The sequence below is a fragment of the Lycium ferocissimum genome, chromosome 2 (genome assembly GCF_029784015.1).
Source record: "Lycium ferocissimum isolate CSIRO_LF1 chromosome 2, AGI_CSIRO_Lferr_CH_V1, whole genome shotgun sequence".
In the NCBI taxonomy this organism is placed as follows: domain Eukaryota; kingdom Viridiplantae; phylum Streptophyta; class Magnoliopsida; order Solanales; family Solanaceae; genus Lycium; species Lycium ferocissimum.
Genome location: NC_081343.1, coordinates 38,646,766 through 38,663,251, shown reverse-complemented (window position 1 = coordinate 38,663,251; position 16,486 = coordinate 38,646,766). Strand labels below are relative to the sequence as shown.

Below are 16,486 nucleotides of genomic sequence, written 5' to 3'. Positions count from 1 at the left end.
CAATCTAAACTCAATAAAATCGTTAAATTGAGTTAAATTAAGATTTGTTACCTTTCCGATGTTGTAGCAACAAAATCAATTAAGAAATGCGTTTCAAACAACGATTTGAATAATGTGAAAAATTGGGAACGAAGTTGGGCTGGGTTAACGATATGAAAGAAGCAAGGATTTGAGAATAACGATATTTGTTTTTATATGTAACGGTTAGGGGTAGTAATGTCTTTTTACTATGTTGCTTTTGCTCGGAAGGGCAATAATTAAAGACCACCATTTTGAGGGGCAAAATCTAAAGACCAGCCCAAAAGAGGGGCATTCGCGCCAATTGCCCGTGGCAAATTAAAGTGGCACACTTGAGAAAATGGGCAAATAGCAACTTTTTACAGTATTAATTAAAAATTAGCCACCACCACAAAGATAGATTAGCATTTAACTACTTTGTAATTAGTTGGCATTACAAGAAAGTATAGAAATGACAACAAAATATTTAATATTTGACAATAACTTAGACTTATTGTTGGCAAATGAACTTTTTTGTTGTCAAAGAATTTAATTTTGTTATCATAGTATTGATTATTATTGCAAAAAGTACTTTTGACAACAACAAAAAAAGGTTTTGCATGTTGTTGCAATAACAGTCGTTGGGAAAAGTCCATGCAACAAAAAAAAAAATTGTTGTCAAAAGTACTTTTTGCAACAATAATTAATTTATGGTAACAAAAAAAAAAATTATTGTCAAATATAATTTTTCTTGTAGTGTGGACATTATATCCCTAAGTTAGTTTGGTCTTAGAATCGTTCCTTGAATTGAATTCTTGAGTGAAAACTTTGATGCGAAGTTGGGAAACGCATCAACACCAAAATTTGAAATTGGGAGCGAACTCCAGCAAACAGTGCTTGAGTTTTGAGCAGTTGATAATTCAAACTTCAATAAAAGATGTAGGAATTTAGGAAAGGAATCACAATTCAAACTCCATGAAGAAATGTTGGAATTTAAACTACTATAACAGTTCAAATTCCATGAAAATATGAAGGATTCGAACTCCAGCAAAGTGTGCACTTGTAAAATTTTCGAATTTCAGCATAATGTATTGAAGTTTTCCGTATTTTCAGCTAGTGATATTTTGTACAAGTATTATTATTTCTCTAAAAGAGTGATTATTTCTCAATTACTTTTTGAATAATGGCTAAATGTTAATTAGCGTTTTGAAAAGTGGCCATCCAGACTATTTTTTACCCTAAGGAGGACAAAACGCTGAAGTCTAATCTTAATCATTTTCGAACTTGTAACTCCACATGCATGGAGTACCTCATAATTAATTATGAATCTCTTGCTTGAGAGTTGCTAAATATAATTGCCACACCAATTTGATCCAAATTTGGCCACATTTATGTAAAAATCACCATAACCTCTATTGTACAATTTTAAATTAAGATAAACTTTGAGAAGAAAAGATAGAAATGACATTAAATAAGCATAAATTATTAAATTTGACCTAAATAGTCATATGAATATACCCCATTTGGACCATTGCGGCCAAAATTGTGTGGCAAAAAGACCTTTTTCTCTTAATCTTATAAGTAGTAGATTGACACGCTATATTAAGCTGGCAGCCTCGCAGTGTCGGTGTTCGTGACCTTAGCTTGCATGGCTTTTGGTAATGAAGAAACATATAAACAATTGCTGCAGGCTACGCAGTTCGATTCGTGCAATTAATTATTAAGTACTAAAATAAACCATGTCAACGCATGCTCTATGTTTGTTTGGAAGGAATATCCTTGACGCGTTTGGACAAATTATGAAGAATAATTTGTACTATATTTATTATGAGATGATTGTCTCTAATGAAATTTTGCATAAACAACCGTATTCGAAATAATTTTTTTGTTTTTCAAAACAAAACTAAGAATGTACGCATTATAACATTAATATCCTAGACTAACATGTTCTAGTAATAACGCGTAAATTTGTACTATGACTAAATGGAGTATATAAATAGAGAGCAAGCAAAAATTTTACATTTTGAAAAAAATGTGATATAAAATGCAAGGAAATAATATAAAAAACTTATCATAAATTGGTTGAGGGATCAAGTGGTAATATCCAGTTTGTGGGCTATCATGAAAATTAAGTTTTGTTTTTCTGACAAACCAAAAAAAAAAAAAAAAACTTTTCTTGTTTCGGGTAACTTTTTCTTTTCTTGGGAACAATATTATTTACACAATCAAACAATTTTAAAAACTTTTCTTGCTAACCATGAAAGGTATACAAGTTACAACAACTTGTTAATATACCGTCAAGTGCAGGGAAGGAGCATCTACTTTTCGTTGCAGTCCTTGTAAATATTTCCTTTTCTTATGAGAAATCGATAAACGTAGACGTATGCGTGACACCGTGAGAAATTGCAGTATTTCAGGGGAAAAAGAGAAAATAGGTAAACCTAGTCATTTATAACTTCTGTAGAAGAAAATGACCTTGTATAAATTTTTATGTGTTATTCTTTGATCTAGTTTGATGTATAAAAAGACGTAACATTTAAAATAAATTTGTTAAGGGCTACAAATTGATTGACACCCCCACCCCCGCTTTAATTTATTAGCTGTGCTCATTTTGATCTTTTCAATTCAACCAATCAAGAAGTTGAGTTGATTTATGGATAGTTTAAATTGAGGAGAAAAGGCTCAATATATTTAGTCGAATTAACAGAACTTAGTAAAAGTTCCCAACCAACTTGACCCACCTAACTTGAATATCCCGTCCAGCTTTCCTCCCAAATTAAAGAGTTAAGACATTGGAACATTGGATTGCAACCCTAATTGCAGATTAAATCATACCAAAGCATTTTTCGTGTGTGTTTAAATCTCAGTTGCAAGTTCCCAGCTTTCCTTCCCAATTAAGACATATTGTATTTCCAAGATAGTTGCTGCATCACACAAAGAAAAGTTGACATGAAATTGGACAAAGCATGTCTATTGTAAATGCTGGAAATATACTGAGTTTCAGTGGAGTGAAGTTTGTGAACTTATCACCATGTTTTAACAAAAATACCAAACACCAACTAATAACTATCATAATACGGAAACATCACAACCATAAAATGCTTCAATATTAGTACTACGTCCGGATTAAAAAGAGTGTCCACTTAACCTTTTTTTTTCTTGAGTTAAAAAGAGGAGTCCGGAACCAAAATAACCTCAGAAAAAAGTTTTTGAACCAAACTACCCCAACAAAAAAAAAAAAAGTTACAAAAAAAGCGCCTTTAAGCGCGATGAAATTCTTGTGCTAAAGCACTTAAGCGGATAGCACCGTTAAGTGCTTTTGCGCGATATTTCTTGCCCTAAAGGATCCCGATTTTTTTTTTTTTGGCCCTTTCGGTTAACCCCTCTTTCATTACACTTTTAACGTAATTTGACCATAGATTAATCGTAGCCGGGACCCCGAAACTTCAATATTTATATAGAACCTTACTTATTTTTGTGCGATTAATAACGTAGGCTCAATACATCAAGGATAAGAAAATCTTCGAATTGCCGTTTTAGTGGTTGAAAAGTAGGGGTGGGCGTTCGGTTTTTCGGTTCGATTTTTTCAAAGTTCGGTTCGGTTTTTCGGTTTCGGTTTTTTGAAAGTGGACACCGAACACCGCACCGAATTAGTTCGGTTCGGTTCGGTTTTTTGAAGTTCGGTTCGGTTTCGGTTTTTTAATTCGGTTTTTTTAGCAATTACAAATCTCTCCATTTATTTTCATTTTTCCTTCTTGATTGCTTCGAGTTACGAAGGTTTACGCTAGACTAAATGTTTGAAGGTTTGATAACTTTAGAATCCAACCATAGTGATCATCCACACATACAAGATAATATCTTCTATATACAAAATATAATGTATTATACAACGTATAATAAAATCATACGAGGTATATAAAATTTTATATAGTGTATAATCAAATTATGTGAGCTATATCTAATTTATTATAATAGGTGAAATAAATTATATGAATATTATTCTATGTATAACATTTTTATTATACTATATATAATAAAAATCAACACTCAAATTATTAGTATACTTGTATTCTATATCTTGTTGTGTTAAATGAAAACTGAGATTTTATTTTTTATGGAACAATGAAAGAAGTTGAGAATAAGGAGGAAGTAGAGAAGGTAAGAAAAAAAAAAGTTGGAAAAAAATCTTACGAGAATAAGGAGGAAGTATGAAATTGTATAAAAGCAGTTATACTATGAACGACAAATAGGTATTGGAGTTATTCACGTCTGAAGGGTTTCTTTATATATAGCAATTTGATTTACTATAAAACATTTAACTTGTCATGTAATGTTTAATAACATTTAGTTGCTAAGAGTATGTAAATATTATAATATTATTGTCTACTTATGTTTTTTTTCCCAAAAATAAATTGTATTCATGTAGTAAAAAAAAAAAAAAAAAATTCGGTTTAACCGAAAAACTGAAAAACCGGTAAACCGGAACCGAACACCGAACCGAACACCGAACCGAACACCGAAATTGTTATTAAAAGAAACCGAAAACCGAACCGAAAAACCGAATTAATTCGGTTCGGTCCGGTTTTTCGATTTTCGGTGTTTATGCCCACCCCTATTGAAAAGTGCTCGAACGCCATTTTTGTTTGAAAGCTTGGTGTCGTTAGCTTTAAGTTCTTTACGAATACTTAAACTTGTTCATTAATAATAAACCAAAAGTAGTAAAAATACAATCATCAAAAAAAAAAAAAAAAAACTTAAAATACATTCATCAATTCATGCCCTTGAGTTGAAGAAAAACTAAACATACTAATATTCTTCAAAATAACAACATCATCATAAATTAAACTTAAAACTAAAATCACAACATTCTTAATCATCATCAGAATAGAAGTCCTCAATATCGTCCTCGAAAAAAATATTGACGGTTTCTTAAGACACATCTTTTTCAGTAGATGTTAGTTCTCTACCGGTTGATGATGCTTGTTCTTCGGCCAACTTTATCATGTAAAATCTACATCGTCTTGCCAGCATTCTGTTGTTTCTTTTCAAATCCTTTGCACGACAAGCTCGCAAGTTTCTAGACCTACTTGAGGCATGGTTATAGAGTACCTTGTTGGGATTGGAGTGTTGAGATTTTTCAAGTCACGAACAAGACGTTCTAATTCGACAAGCCGATGTGACCATTCTCGGCGTAAACCGCAATAATATTCTCGCGGATTTGAATATTTCACACTGCAGAAATCATCATTATGCTCTATAAGAAGGTGGGGATTTAGCTCATCTAGTTTGAAATCACCGGTATTGCTCAAAAAACTTCTATGATCTGAGCTCTCATCATCACTGCTATTTGGTTCTTTTGGAAGGAGTAACCAAGCTGAGTTTCTACTACTCGACATTGAATACGCTGTAGTCTAATAACAAAAGAAAGTGCTACTTATATAGTTCCAAACCCCCATGTACTCCTAGTTGGGGGTGGGGGGGGGGGGTCTTTATGACCCTACTTACTTACTTTATATAAAAAAATATTAATCTTCATCGGACATCTCACAGTCCGAATCCCACTTGGATCTAAATCTTGTGCTACCATGTACACCATATTCTACCCTAAGGTAACGTATTTGCATCCGATTGTTCTCTTGGCAAAAACGGTTAAGAGCAAAATTATACTCTTGTGGAGTTCCACGAGGCATTGACATAGCACGTTTTTTTGGGCGTATAAGCCCTACTGACGCTAACTTTTGCTCCAGTGCTACAGCCTCTCTAACACGCCAATTCCACTCCTCTATCATCGTATTGTTGTAACGTTGGTTGTATCTCTCGTTCGGGTTGTTTAAGTATTCAAAATCTTCACGCAATTCCTATGTCCTACCCATTGCGTCGAATATGTTTTCTGGAGTGAACGATATAACACGACTAATATCTCTAAATTGGTCAAAAAATGACATAGTAACTCAATTTTGTGTGGAATTTTGTGTGGTTGGTAACTATTCGTCAAATTACGTTATATAACACTTAAAGTTTGATTCGAATTATGACGTTTTTTTACTACAGTTGAGGTGACAACATATTGCAGCGGTATAGCACAGTAAAATACTGTGTTATGATAGAATAACGCCGTAATTTACTATGTTATTCTGACATAACGTAGTATTTTACTGCGCTATTCTGCCAGGGTCTGACATAGCGCGGTTAATTTATGTGTTATGTAACACTCTGTACTTAATTTGATTTGACGTAACACTGCAAGACACACTAATTGCATGCATGCGTTGGTTCAATATTCAAACTTCAAATCTTATTAATACAGATTTCGAATGAGAGAAAAAATTCTAAGTTTCATCCAGTTTTTGCATTTTGTATTCCTCCTAAATTAGTCAAAAAATGGAAGATGTTCCAAAAATTAAAGTTTCCTTATTCTGGGACGGACAAATTATATTCAAGGAAAATAATTTGCGCTATGATTCTCCCCAAAATACCATGTTAAGTTTCCACTTGACTTAAAATTCTCAAAACTACTTCAAGCCTTGTATAATAGACTACAAGTTAGTAGGAGTGATTTTGATTTAAATATAATTGGAAAATATCCAATGTCATTTATGCCGCAAGGTGTAACTAGTTATGGACAGTGGTACATTCAAGACGATGGTTCTTTGATGGATTATTTGAAGTCGCCTTATGATTATAGGGAATGCATAACTTTAAACGTCCTTGAAATGTACATAGAGAAGGTCCGCATTAATTGACTTGAATTCATGGCTGCTGGAAGCGAAATAGACCTCGCCGGAAGCCCCGTCTAGAATTCAGTAGAAGTCACTCAAGCGTAGAACCTACTTATGAACACAATTACCCCGATATGAGTACTTATGAAGGCATTTTGATGAGCCAAATGCCTCGGATAGTTTAAGTCGGCAATTTGATGGGCATGATAAATATTCATTTTTACATTATTATTATTATTATTATTATTATTATTATTATTATTATTATTATTATTATTATTATTATTATTATTATTATTATTATTATTATTATTATTATTATTATTATTATTATTATTATTATTATTATTATTATTATTATTATTATTATTATTATTATTATTATTATTATTATTATTATTATTATTATTATTATTATTATTATTATTATTATTATTATTATTATTATTATTATTATTATTATTATTATTATTAGTGGCACTTGAATGCTACTAATGATGTCGATTATATTATTTAGGGGTTATACACCTGATATGGAACATATCGGACGGTCCCCTCAATCGGGATAGATGAATCAGGTTGGAACATCCTCAGCCTATCCAACTACTCAAAACGATGGTCCTTCCTCAAGTTTCGGTGCAGTTGATTACGATCGGTACGTCTATTTTTTTTTAACGTCAAAAGTATTATTTGATGTGTAGTAGTTAAAATACTCTACTTTCTCATGTAGGGAGAATGTGGTGGTTGCGCCAAATTATAGGCAAAGACCTGGCATGGATGGTCCGGATTATCCTAATTATATAGTGACATCATCGAGCGATAGTGAGGAAATACCTAATGCGGAGGAAAGTGACGATGAGCAAAGTGAGGATGAGGTTGAGGTTGGAACTAATCCTCAATATCAAGTAGAACTGTTACAAGACATGGTGAACAGTTCGGCACACTAGGAGGAACTGAATTTACAGCAACTATTTGAACAAAGAAAAGTCGACTCCGATTCAGCCGCAAAGCCAATTTCAACAAAGAAGAGTCGACCCCTATTCAGTAGCATTCCGATGAGATCCCCTATCTTGATCATCTTCAAGATCGCCCAGATGCCTTTGTCTTTACTAGGGATGATGATCATATTCGGCGAAGTTTGTGAAAAGAGCCAGTGGATCTTTTAAAACAAAAGGCTCATATTGAAAAAGGCATGATTTTCAGCTCGAAAAAATCATTGCAAAGTGCTGTTAAGATTTATTGCATCCAGGGGATGAGGAAGATTAAAGTTGACGATTCCACACAAAAACTTTGGCGATTGGTCTACAAGTGAAAATATCAAGGTTGCGAATGGATGCTCCGTGTTAAGGAAACTGCTGAAAAGATGTGGACTATTTCAAAGTTCTACACAAAACACACTTATGATATGGGTGACCTCCCAGATGATCATTGCAATCTAGATACCAATATGATTGCTCAAGTGTTAGTTGGAGACATTGGAAAAAGCCCAAGGTATCCCCTTCGCCTAAGTTTATTTTATTTTTGGTGTTAATATAATGTTCCTCGTTGCTAAATGCAGATATTTCAACTTATTCAGGTTCCCTATTAAAGATTGTATTACAACCGTCCTGAAAGTATATAGCAAAACTGTTAGTAGGAGGAAAGCGTAGTTTGGGCGTAGGCGTGCACATGAGATAGTCTACGGCAATTGGGAGGGCTCTTTCAAGAAGTTGCCGAGATACATGGCGGCTCTACAACACTTCAATCATGGTACTGTTGTTGAATGGAAGCTCAAATCGAAGCCTGGTGTGCCCGGTAATATTTTTGAGTTTGTGTTTTGGGCATTCAAACCATGCATTGATGGTTTTGCTCATTGTCGGCCTGTAATATCAATAGATGGAACACATGTGTACGGGGTATACGGCATAAAACTGCTAATTGCAGTTGGAATGGATGCAAATGGAGTTATATTCCTTCTAGCTTTTGCAATTGCAGCTAATGAGAGCATTAGTACGTGGGGTATGTTTTTGAACTACTTAAGGCAACACGTCATTAAGGATCGCATAGGAATATGTGTGATCTCAGACAGAAATGCTGGCATATTGCACCATATGTTCAATTTGCAGGGGTGGCAGCCACCCTTTGCCTACCATCGTTATTGTTTAAGGCATTTGAAGGCAAACTTCCAAAAGGCATATCGAATCCCAGCGCTTTGCAATTGGATGTGGGCGGCTGCAACAGAGCATCACGAGAAGAAGTTTAACCTGCAGATGGACATTATTAGGCGGGCGACTGAGGAAGCCTTCCACTGGTTGAATGCAATTAATAAAGACGAATGGACATTATACCAACATGAAGGTAGGCGATGGGGTATGCTGATAACAAACAGCTCTGAGTCATTCAATGGCTTGTCGAAATCTGCACGGGGACTACCCGTCACCGTAATGGTGAGAATGACTTTTAAGCAGGTTATGGAGCGGTTCGTCAATAGATCAAAAGAGGCCAAAGCACATGCAGTAACATGTCTAAGATGGATGCCAAAACCGTCACAACTGTTCGAGTACCACAAATATAAGGCTCAGAAACATGACCGGATGGAGTACAACTCTGCAGAGCGCATATTTGAACTCACAACAAGTGTGGATCAAGGTAAAGGAGGTAACGTCCACACAATTTATGAGATTCCAAGAACATGCACATGCAGCAAGTGGCAATCATATCACATACCATGTTCTCATGCCTTCAAGTGTTTTATCACAATGGGAAAGAATGCCTCTGAGTACATGGCTGAGGAATATACAGTTGAAAATTATGTAAGAACGTATGCTGAAAGGTTCTACCCACTTGGTAGTGAGAGTTATTGGCCACCAGATCCATTTTCAATGGTTGCAAATAAAGCATTTATCCGTAAATTCAAAAAGAACGCATACTCCCGTATTCATAATGAAATGGATGTTCCACAGTGACGTATACACTCGAAAATGCTCATTTTACAATTATGTTGGCCATGATAAGCGCAAAGTGTCCCTTACGTACATGGTGGTCAAACTACATCTCGTGGTGGAAGTACCTCTCGTGATAGAGGAAACTTTCATGGTGGTAGATCTAGCAGTGGTGGCACATCTCGCGATAGTGGCACATCTCGCGGTGGTGGCGGAAGATCAACTCAAGGGCATTAATTGATGAATGTTTTTTAAGTTTTATTCTTTGTTTGATGATTGTATTTTAAAAAGTTTGAGTTTCTTATTAATGAACAAGTTTAAGTATTTCATATTGTTATGAATAATGCAATTTAATTATTTTGAGATTTGTATGAATGTTGCAATTTTGACTAAAAAATAGTAAACTTAAATCTAATCCAAGTTTAAGTATTCGTAAAGAACTTAAAGCTAATGACACTAAGCCTTCAAACAAAAATGGCGTTCGAGCACTTTTCAACCACTAAAACGGCAATCCGAAGATTTTCTTATCCTTGATGTATTGAGCCTACCTTATTAATCGCACAAAAATAAGTAGGGTTCTATATAAAATATGAAGTTTTGGAGTCCCGAAGCATAATTAATCTATGGTCAAAGTACGTTAAAAAGTGTAATGAAAGAAGGGTTAACAAAAAGGGCAAAAAAAAAAACAATAGGGACCCGTTTAGCACAGTAAATTACTGCGCTAAAGCACTTAACGGTGTTGTCCCAGTTTAGTGCTTTAGCGCAGTAATTTACTGCGCTAAAGGCAGTTTTGTAACTTTTTTTTTGTTGGGGTAGTTTGGTTCAAAAACTTTTTTCTGAGGTTATTTTGGTTCCGGACTCTAAAAAGAGTGTAGACTTATCAAATCAACAAAGAATTAACCTAATTTTTCCAGATTTTCCCTTATTAAATGCTATGTGATACCTATTTAATTAGGGGTAATTTAGTCAAATTACCTATATCTTTTTTAGATAAGTGTCAAAAACACACCCTAACTATCACTTTTTTTTTTAGTTTCATACCTAAACTATCACTATCTAGTTTGCAAAACACACCTGAACTAAATGTGTGAACTCACTCTCCAAAAGACAAGTGAAGCTGAAATTTTCTCAAAAAAATTATCCACATGGCATAAGTAATTCTATGGTGGCACCTACATGGAAATTAAAAAATAATATTTTTTTCAAAAAAAAAACTGCATTATTTTTTTTTTAAAAAATCGGCATTTTTTTAAAAATAAAACCTGGATTTTTTTTTTAAATAGTATGAAAAAAAAAATTTTGTGAAAAAATATCAAAAAATTTAGAAAATCAGAAGAAAAAAAGATTTAAAATGGAAAATTTGATTTTTTTATTAAAAAAATGTGAAAACTAAATAATTAATTGTCTTATTTATTTATTTATTTTAAATAACTTTTCCATTTTTTAAACTTTTTTTTTTATTTTCTATAATTTTTCATATTTTTTTACAAAAATTATTATTTTTCAGTTTGTTTTTTAAAACAAATAGTTTTTTTTTTTTAATTTCCATGTAAGTGCCATTATATTGTGACATGATTTATCCACGTAGACAACACTTGGCAACATTTTTATATAAAATGGAGAGTGTAGATCACATGTCATTCAAGAATAATTTGAGGTGTGTTTTGCAAACTAGATAGTGATAGTTTAAGTAGTTTTCTCAACCTTCTGATAGTTTAGGTATGAAACTAAAAAAAAATTATAGTTGGGGTATGTTTTTGACCCTTATCTCATTTTTTTTAGGAGTTAGTATTTTCTTAAGGGATGTAAAATGGCTAAGTGGACAATTTTTTTTTTTTTTAATTCGGAGGAAGCAAATGATATCAGTAACTACACTTCGCGGTGATAGTTGAAAATCTCCCAGTCTCATTTCTCTCTATTCCTTTCTTCCATGTTTCTTTCTAATTAACTTGCACTGAAAAATAAATATACTTCGACAAAATCCATCCAAACACATTCGCCCGCTCATGAAATAAAATCTTAAAATGAATCGGGTTAACACATTAGAATCCCAATATAAACTTAAGAAAAGGACCACGTTGTCGATGGATTGTTTGATATGTTACATATAGTTATAATATAGAATTTTTTTAATTAGTTAGTTAAATAAATTATAAGAAAATAAATTAAAAAAATGAAAACTCAATAATAGCTGGGTGAATCGAGCTATGATCAATTGCTTAACCAATCATGACTTATCTCATCTCAGCCAAATACCATTTGGACGGATTAATTTCCGCTGTTAATTAGCATAGCCATTTCCACAACCAAATTCAGTCCAACCAACTAATTTAATACCCTAATCCCGTTTGCTCATTAAGTCATAGGATAACCTCGATAAACAAATTAAAGTGGCAAACAATTGTTAGTTTGAAAATTTATGAAAAAATATTTATTCATAGTGAAAACATGAATTGATTGTTTATGATTAAGTGATAACAGTTTACGAAAAATGCATTTTATGTATATATTAATCTGACATACAAACAGGGTGCTCGCATTTTTTCCCCATACATTTTCTTAAAAATTATTTTGAACATTTAACTTGTATAAATCTGTTTCGAGAAGAAACTTGGATAAGAATTGGCTAAAGATTCCTTCCAACCCTGCTTCTAATTTTATGGGATGTACTCAAAGGACAGCTCTGCTTCTAATTGACTTACCGACTAATTAGATTTTTGCTAGATCTCAAAATCATCCAAATTCAGCATATATTGGTTACATAATACATATAATCTATCCTGGACTCGAAAAATCGAAACAAAATGCATGGCTTTATATTTCTAGATTGACTGGGTCCATAAATATTTTATAGTTGTTTGTCATAGGAAATTTATGGATACTGCAAACTAGTTAGCACTAATTTCTCCTACTCTCCCTCTTTTATTTTCCTTTTAATTTTAAAATTTCTAACTCTTATATTTTCATTCTTTTTTACTCTTTTTGTTTTATTATTTGAGTGGGTGGATGGTGCCGCCTTAAGTTCTTTGTGGTTGGAAAATATTGAAAAAGACAAAAAGTTGAAAATGAGATGATATCACGACAAGTGAAATTTTTGACACCATCAAAAATGTGATGAGAATTTAGATAGATGGGATCATCTATTCTCATTTGATTTTTCTTTTTTCAAAACATAAAGTAGAATTTTGACACACCATTGTTCTAGATTGATGATAAGAATTGCATTAGAATGAGATCAGAATTTTGGACCGATTCCCTTAATCTGTCCTGATTTTAGGATCAGATTCCTCAAACTTCAACTTATTCAATGCTAATGAACAACATTTTGACGTAACAATATTATTTATCATGGACCATTTTCTCTTCGTCTATCCTTCCGGTCTAAATCAAACACCGATTTTTCCTCATCAACGACTTCTTCTTCCCTCCTCAACCATAAATTAATACTAAATCCGTTCACTTTTTTTTTTGGTAATTTAAATCCGTTCACTTTTACTTGTAGGTGTACATTATATTAAAATAAATTTTTTATTTTTACTTGTTATTTTAGTATATCAAGAGGAAAATAATTTTTTTTTCTATTTTACTTTTAGCGTTAATTACCCATTCTAAATCATTTTCCGAATCCATTGGGACTATGCATCAATTAATACGAATATCATGATAAAATATGCATTTCATTTTTTAAAAGGTATGCAAAATCAATTGTGGATAATTAAAAAAGTGAACGGAGGGAGTATTTGATATTTTTATTACAATAAATATTAAATTTATACATACGGACAGTATAAAATGTTTTAGATAATTCAAAGTTATTAAATTATATATATAATTATCTTTTAAATAACTTGATAATTTATTCAGTGAATAAGGTTAAACACCACAAATTAAATCAAATTATCCTTTTAAAAATTAGTAAAATGAAATTAAAATGCTTATTAACTACGCAGATTAAGGGATAATTTTGTATTTAATAGATATACACCAGACATTTATTGTTTGACTTAAATAGTGAATCATTTTTTAGGATTATTGCCAAATCATCCCCATCCCACCAGATTCTCCACTATTTACTCTAAAATAACCTCTTCCCACTATTATCATTCACTTTCCTTCATCTCCAATCCTTTTATAAATTCATATCACCAAACAACACTTCCAATTAGTTCATTAGCAATGGCAGCAACAGTTGCAGAAACATTTAGCCCCATCACCACAATCTGCAATCCAAAACCAACAAGAGTTTGTTTTTCATATGCAGCCTATGCCAAAAATGTCATACAACACCTTAAATCCTCAAAAATAATCGTCGAAAAAGGACTTTCAGATATAGAATTCTCAACCATTGAATCAAATTTCAATTTCACTTTCCCACCTGATCTTCATTCTATACTTCAAGAAGGTCTCCCCATTGGCCCTGGATTTCCAAATTGGCGATCATCGTCCTTACAACAATTAGAAATCATTAAGAATCTACCAATCTTGAGTTTATGTAAAGAAGTGAAAAAACGTAATTTTTGGGTTCTTGAATTATGGGGGACTAGACCAATTGATAATGATCAAGCTGTTGATATAGCAAAAGGGTTCTTGAAAAAAGCTCCTGTTTTGGTTCCCATTTATCAGCATTTTTATATTCCTTGTACGCCGTGTTTGGCTGGAAATCCTGTTTTTTACGTGCATGATGGGGATGTTAAATTATGGAGTTTTGACATATCAGGTTTTTTCCATCAAGTGGAATTTCAGAGAAATGAAATGATTTTAAGAAGACCAAGTTTGTTTAATTTGATGAACGCACCGGCATGGGCTGCGACCAAGGCGAGGAAAATTGAGTTCTGGACGGAAATGACGGAGATGAGGCGGCGCGTGGACGATATGGGGAGGCGCGTGGATAAGATGGGGCTGGGAGAGACTGCCCGTGGCGGCGCGTATCACCGGAGGTGGTGGAGTGAGTATCTAGAAGGGTATTTAGAGGAGGTGTTTTTGAGGTTGAGGGAAGCAGGGTGGAAAGAAGAGGATGTTAGAGAGATGATGATGGTGGAGGAGGACGGCGGCGCGTGTGATTCGGGCAATGATGGCGGCGCGTGTGTTGTAGACAAGAAAGGGTTGGAAACGCACGTGAGGTTGTTGTCGAAGAGGTTATTACGTGCGGGTTGGAGTACGGAAGATGTGGTGGACACGCTAGGGTCATCTTATGAGGAAATTTATACGGAAGAGGATTCTTGCATTGATTTTTATCATAAAACAAGTTAGTAATGATTTTTTGCATTGTCTAGAGCTGTGTAAAGCATACAATTTAATCAGATATCGGTCTAGGAATTGTTAGTATACCTCATATACTCATTTTTGTTAGGGTATAAATTAGGTGAAATTATACAAAAGGGTAGAAAAGTAGTATTCTGAAAACTCAATCTTTTACATGTTTCTATTTTAATCATTTAGTATTTGAAATTTATTGGTCTGACTTATTTAAATTTGCATAGAATTTATTAAGTGGAAGCTTTTTATATCAGCGATTTCTTCATATCCAATCTGAAATTTACTGGTCTGAGTTATTCAAATTCACATAAACATCATTAAAAGGAAAGCGCAATATTTTCCATTTTTTTTTTTTTTTGTGTGTGTGTGTGTGTATGAGATTTAGAACATTTTCTTTTTTTCCCTATAAAACGTTGGAAGTTCACCTTTCTAGATGATAATTTTGTTTGCCTGTCCACTTATACCTTTCTACAAATTCTACACTTTAATCTAGGATTTAACAAAATTTAGCTAAGATTTGTTAGCCTCGCCAATATCAGCTACACTCTTGCCTCACCTTACTCCTTTCACAAAAAAATTGACAGACTTGATGGGCAAAATTGGAAACAAAATAAACTAATAACAAGATAAGTACAATGCTTCTTAATTTTTTATTATATCATATCCTTAAAACGTGCTCATGACAAGAATGAAATGCGTATGGATCGGAGGACTGGTTACCATTTTAACTAATCTTTATTTGGTTGACTTCCGTCGATTTGTTGCCTAATGCTTGATTGATAGCCGTCCAATTAGCATTTGTGTACTTTAACAAGGATTATGAAATTAGGGTGCAGGTAGTCCAAATGTGAAGATGCTGCGCTACTAGACAGTGACAAATAATACAAAGTCTCTAATTAAAGCCAAATTTTCCATTTCGTAGGGTCACTAATAATTGACCCATGAGATCTTAATTAATTTGATATATGGAGCCAAACCAAAAAAGATGAAACATTTTTTTGTCTTTACCGGTTTTCTATAGGAGCAGAGTGGTGGCTGGAGTTGGCAAAATGAATATCTTAGGTAACTTGTTATTGTGGGACTATATTACCTATTATTTTGTGCTTCATAAGTAGAGAAATTTATTTCGCGGTGAATGAGGTTATAGACTTATATTTTCCCTTTCTTTTGAATTATTTACTTAAGTTACGTTGGAACTTACTTATGTAATATTGGAATTTGACATAAGAGTATTATGTTAAATTTTTTGTTTTGGATTTTGAATTTAAGTTATATTTTCAAGTTTAAGTTATTTGCTTTAGTACTATTGACTTGTCATTTCACATTGCATGTTGTTTATTTTTCACTTACAGTTGATGAGTTTTTTGTGTCAAACATTTGAATAATGTTATGGCATTATATTTATAAATATTATTTTTTTGTCAAGCATCGAATCCATGACATTCATACAAAAAAGTCTTCTTTTAATTTTTATAATTAATTAAAATTAAATATTATTAATTTGAAAAATATATATCAATTATTTTTTACAATATTAGTTATAAATATATGATTATTAATTAATTAATATATTTTCAAGAAACAATGTGTTAT

General features: G+C 32.9%; 1 protein-coding gene across 1 annotated transcript; it reads left to right on the top strand.

Annotated features, from left to right (window-relative positions):
• Positions 1-13,651: 13,651 nt before the first annotated feature.
• LOC132036562 (uncharacterized) lies at positions 13,652-15,100 on the top strand. The gene has a single exon (XM_059426922.1). The coding sequence runs from the start codon at positions 13,814-13,816 to the stop codon at positions 14,885-14,887; it is 1,074 nt and encodes a 357-aa protein (XP_059282905.1). The 5' UTR covers positions 13,652-13,813; the 3' UTR covers positions 14,888-15,100.
• The last annotated feature ends 1,386 nt before the right edge of the window (positions 15,101-16,486 follow it).

Coding starts and splice junctions, on each gene's coding strand:
- LOC132036562 (XM_059426922.1), top strand. CDS start 13,814: ATGGCAGCAACAGTTGCAGAAACATTTAGCCCCATCACCACAATCTGC.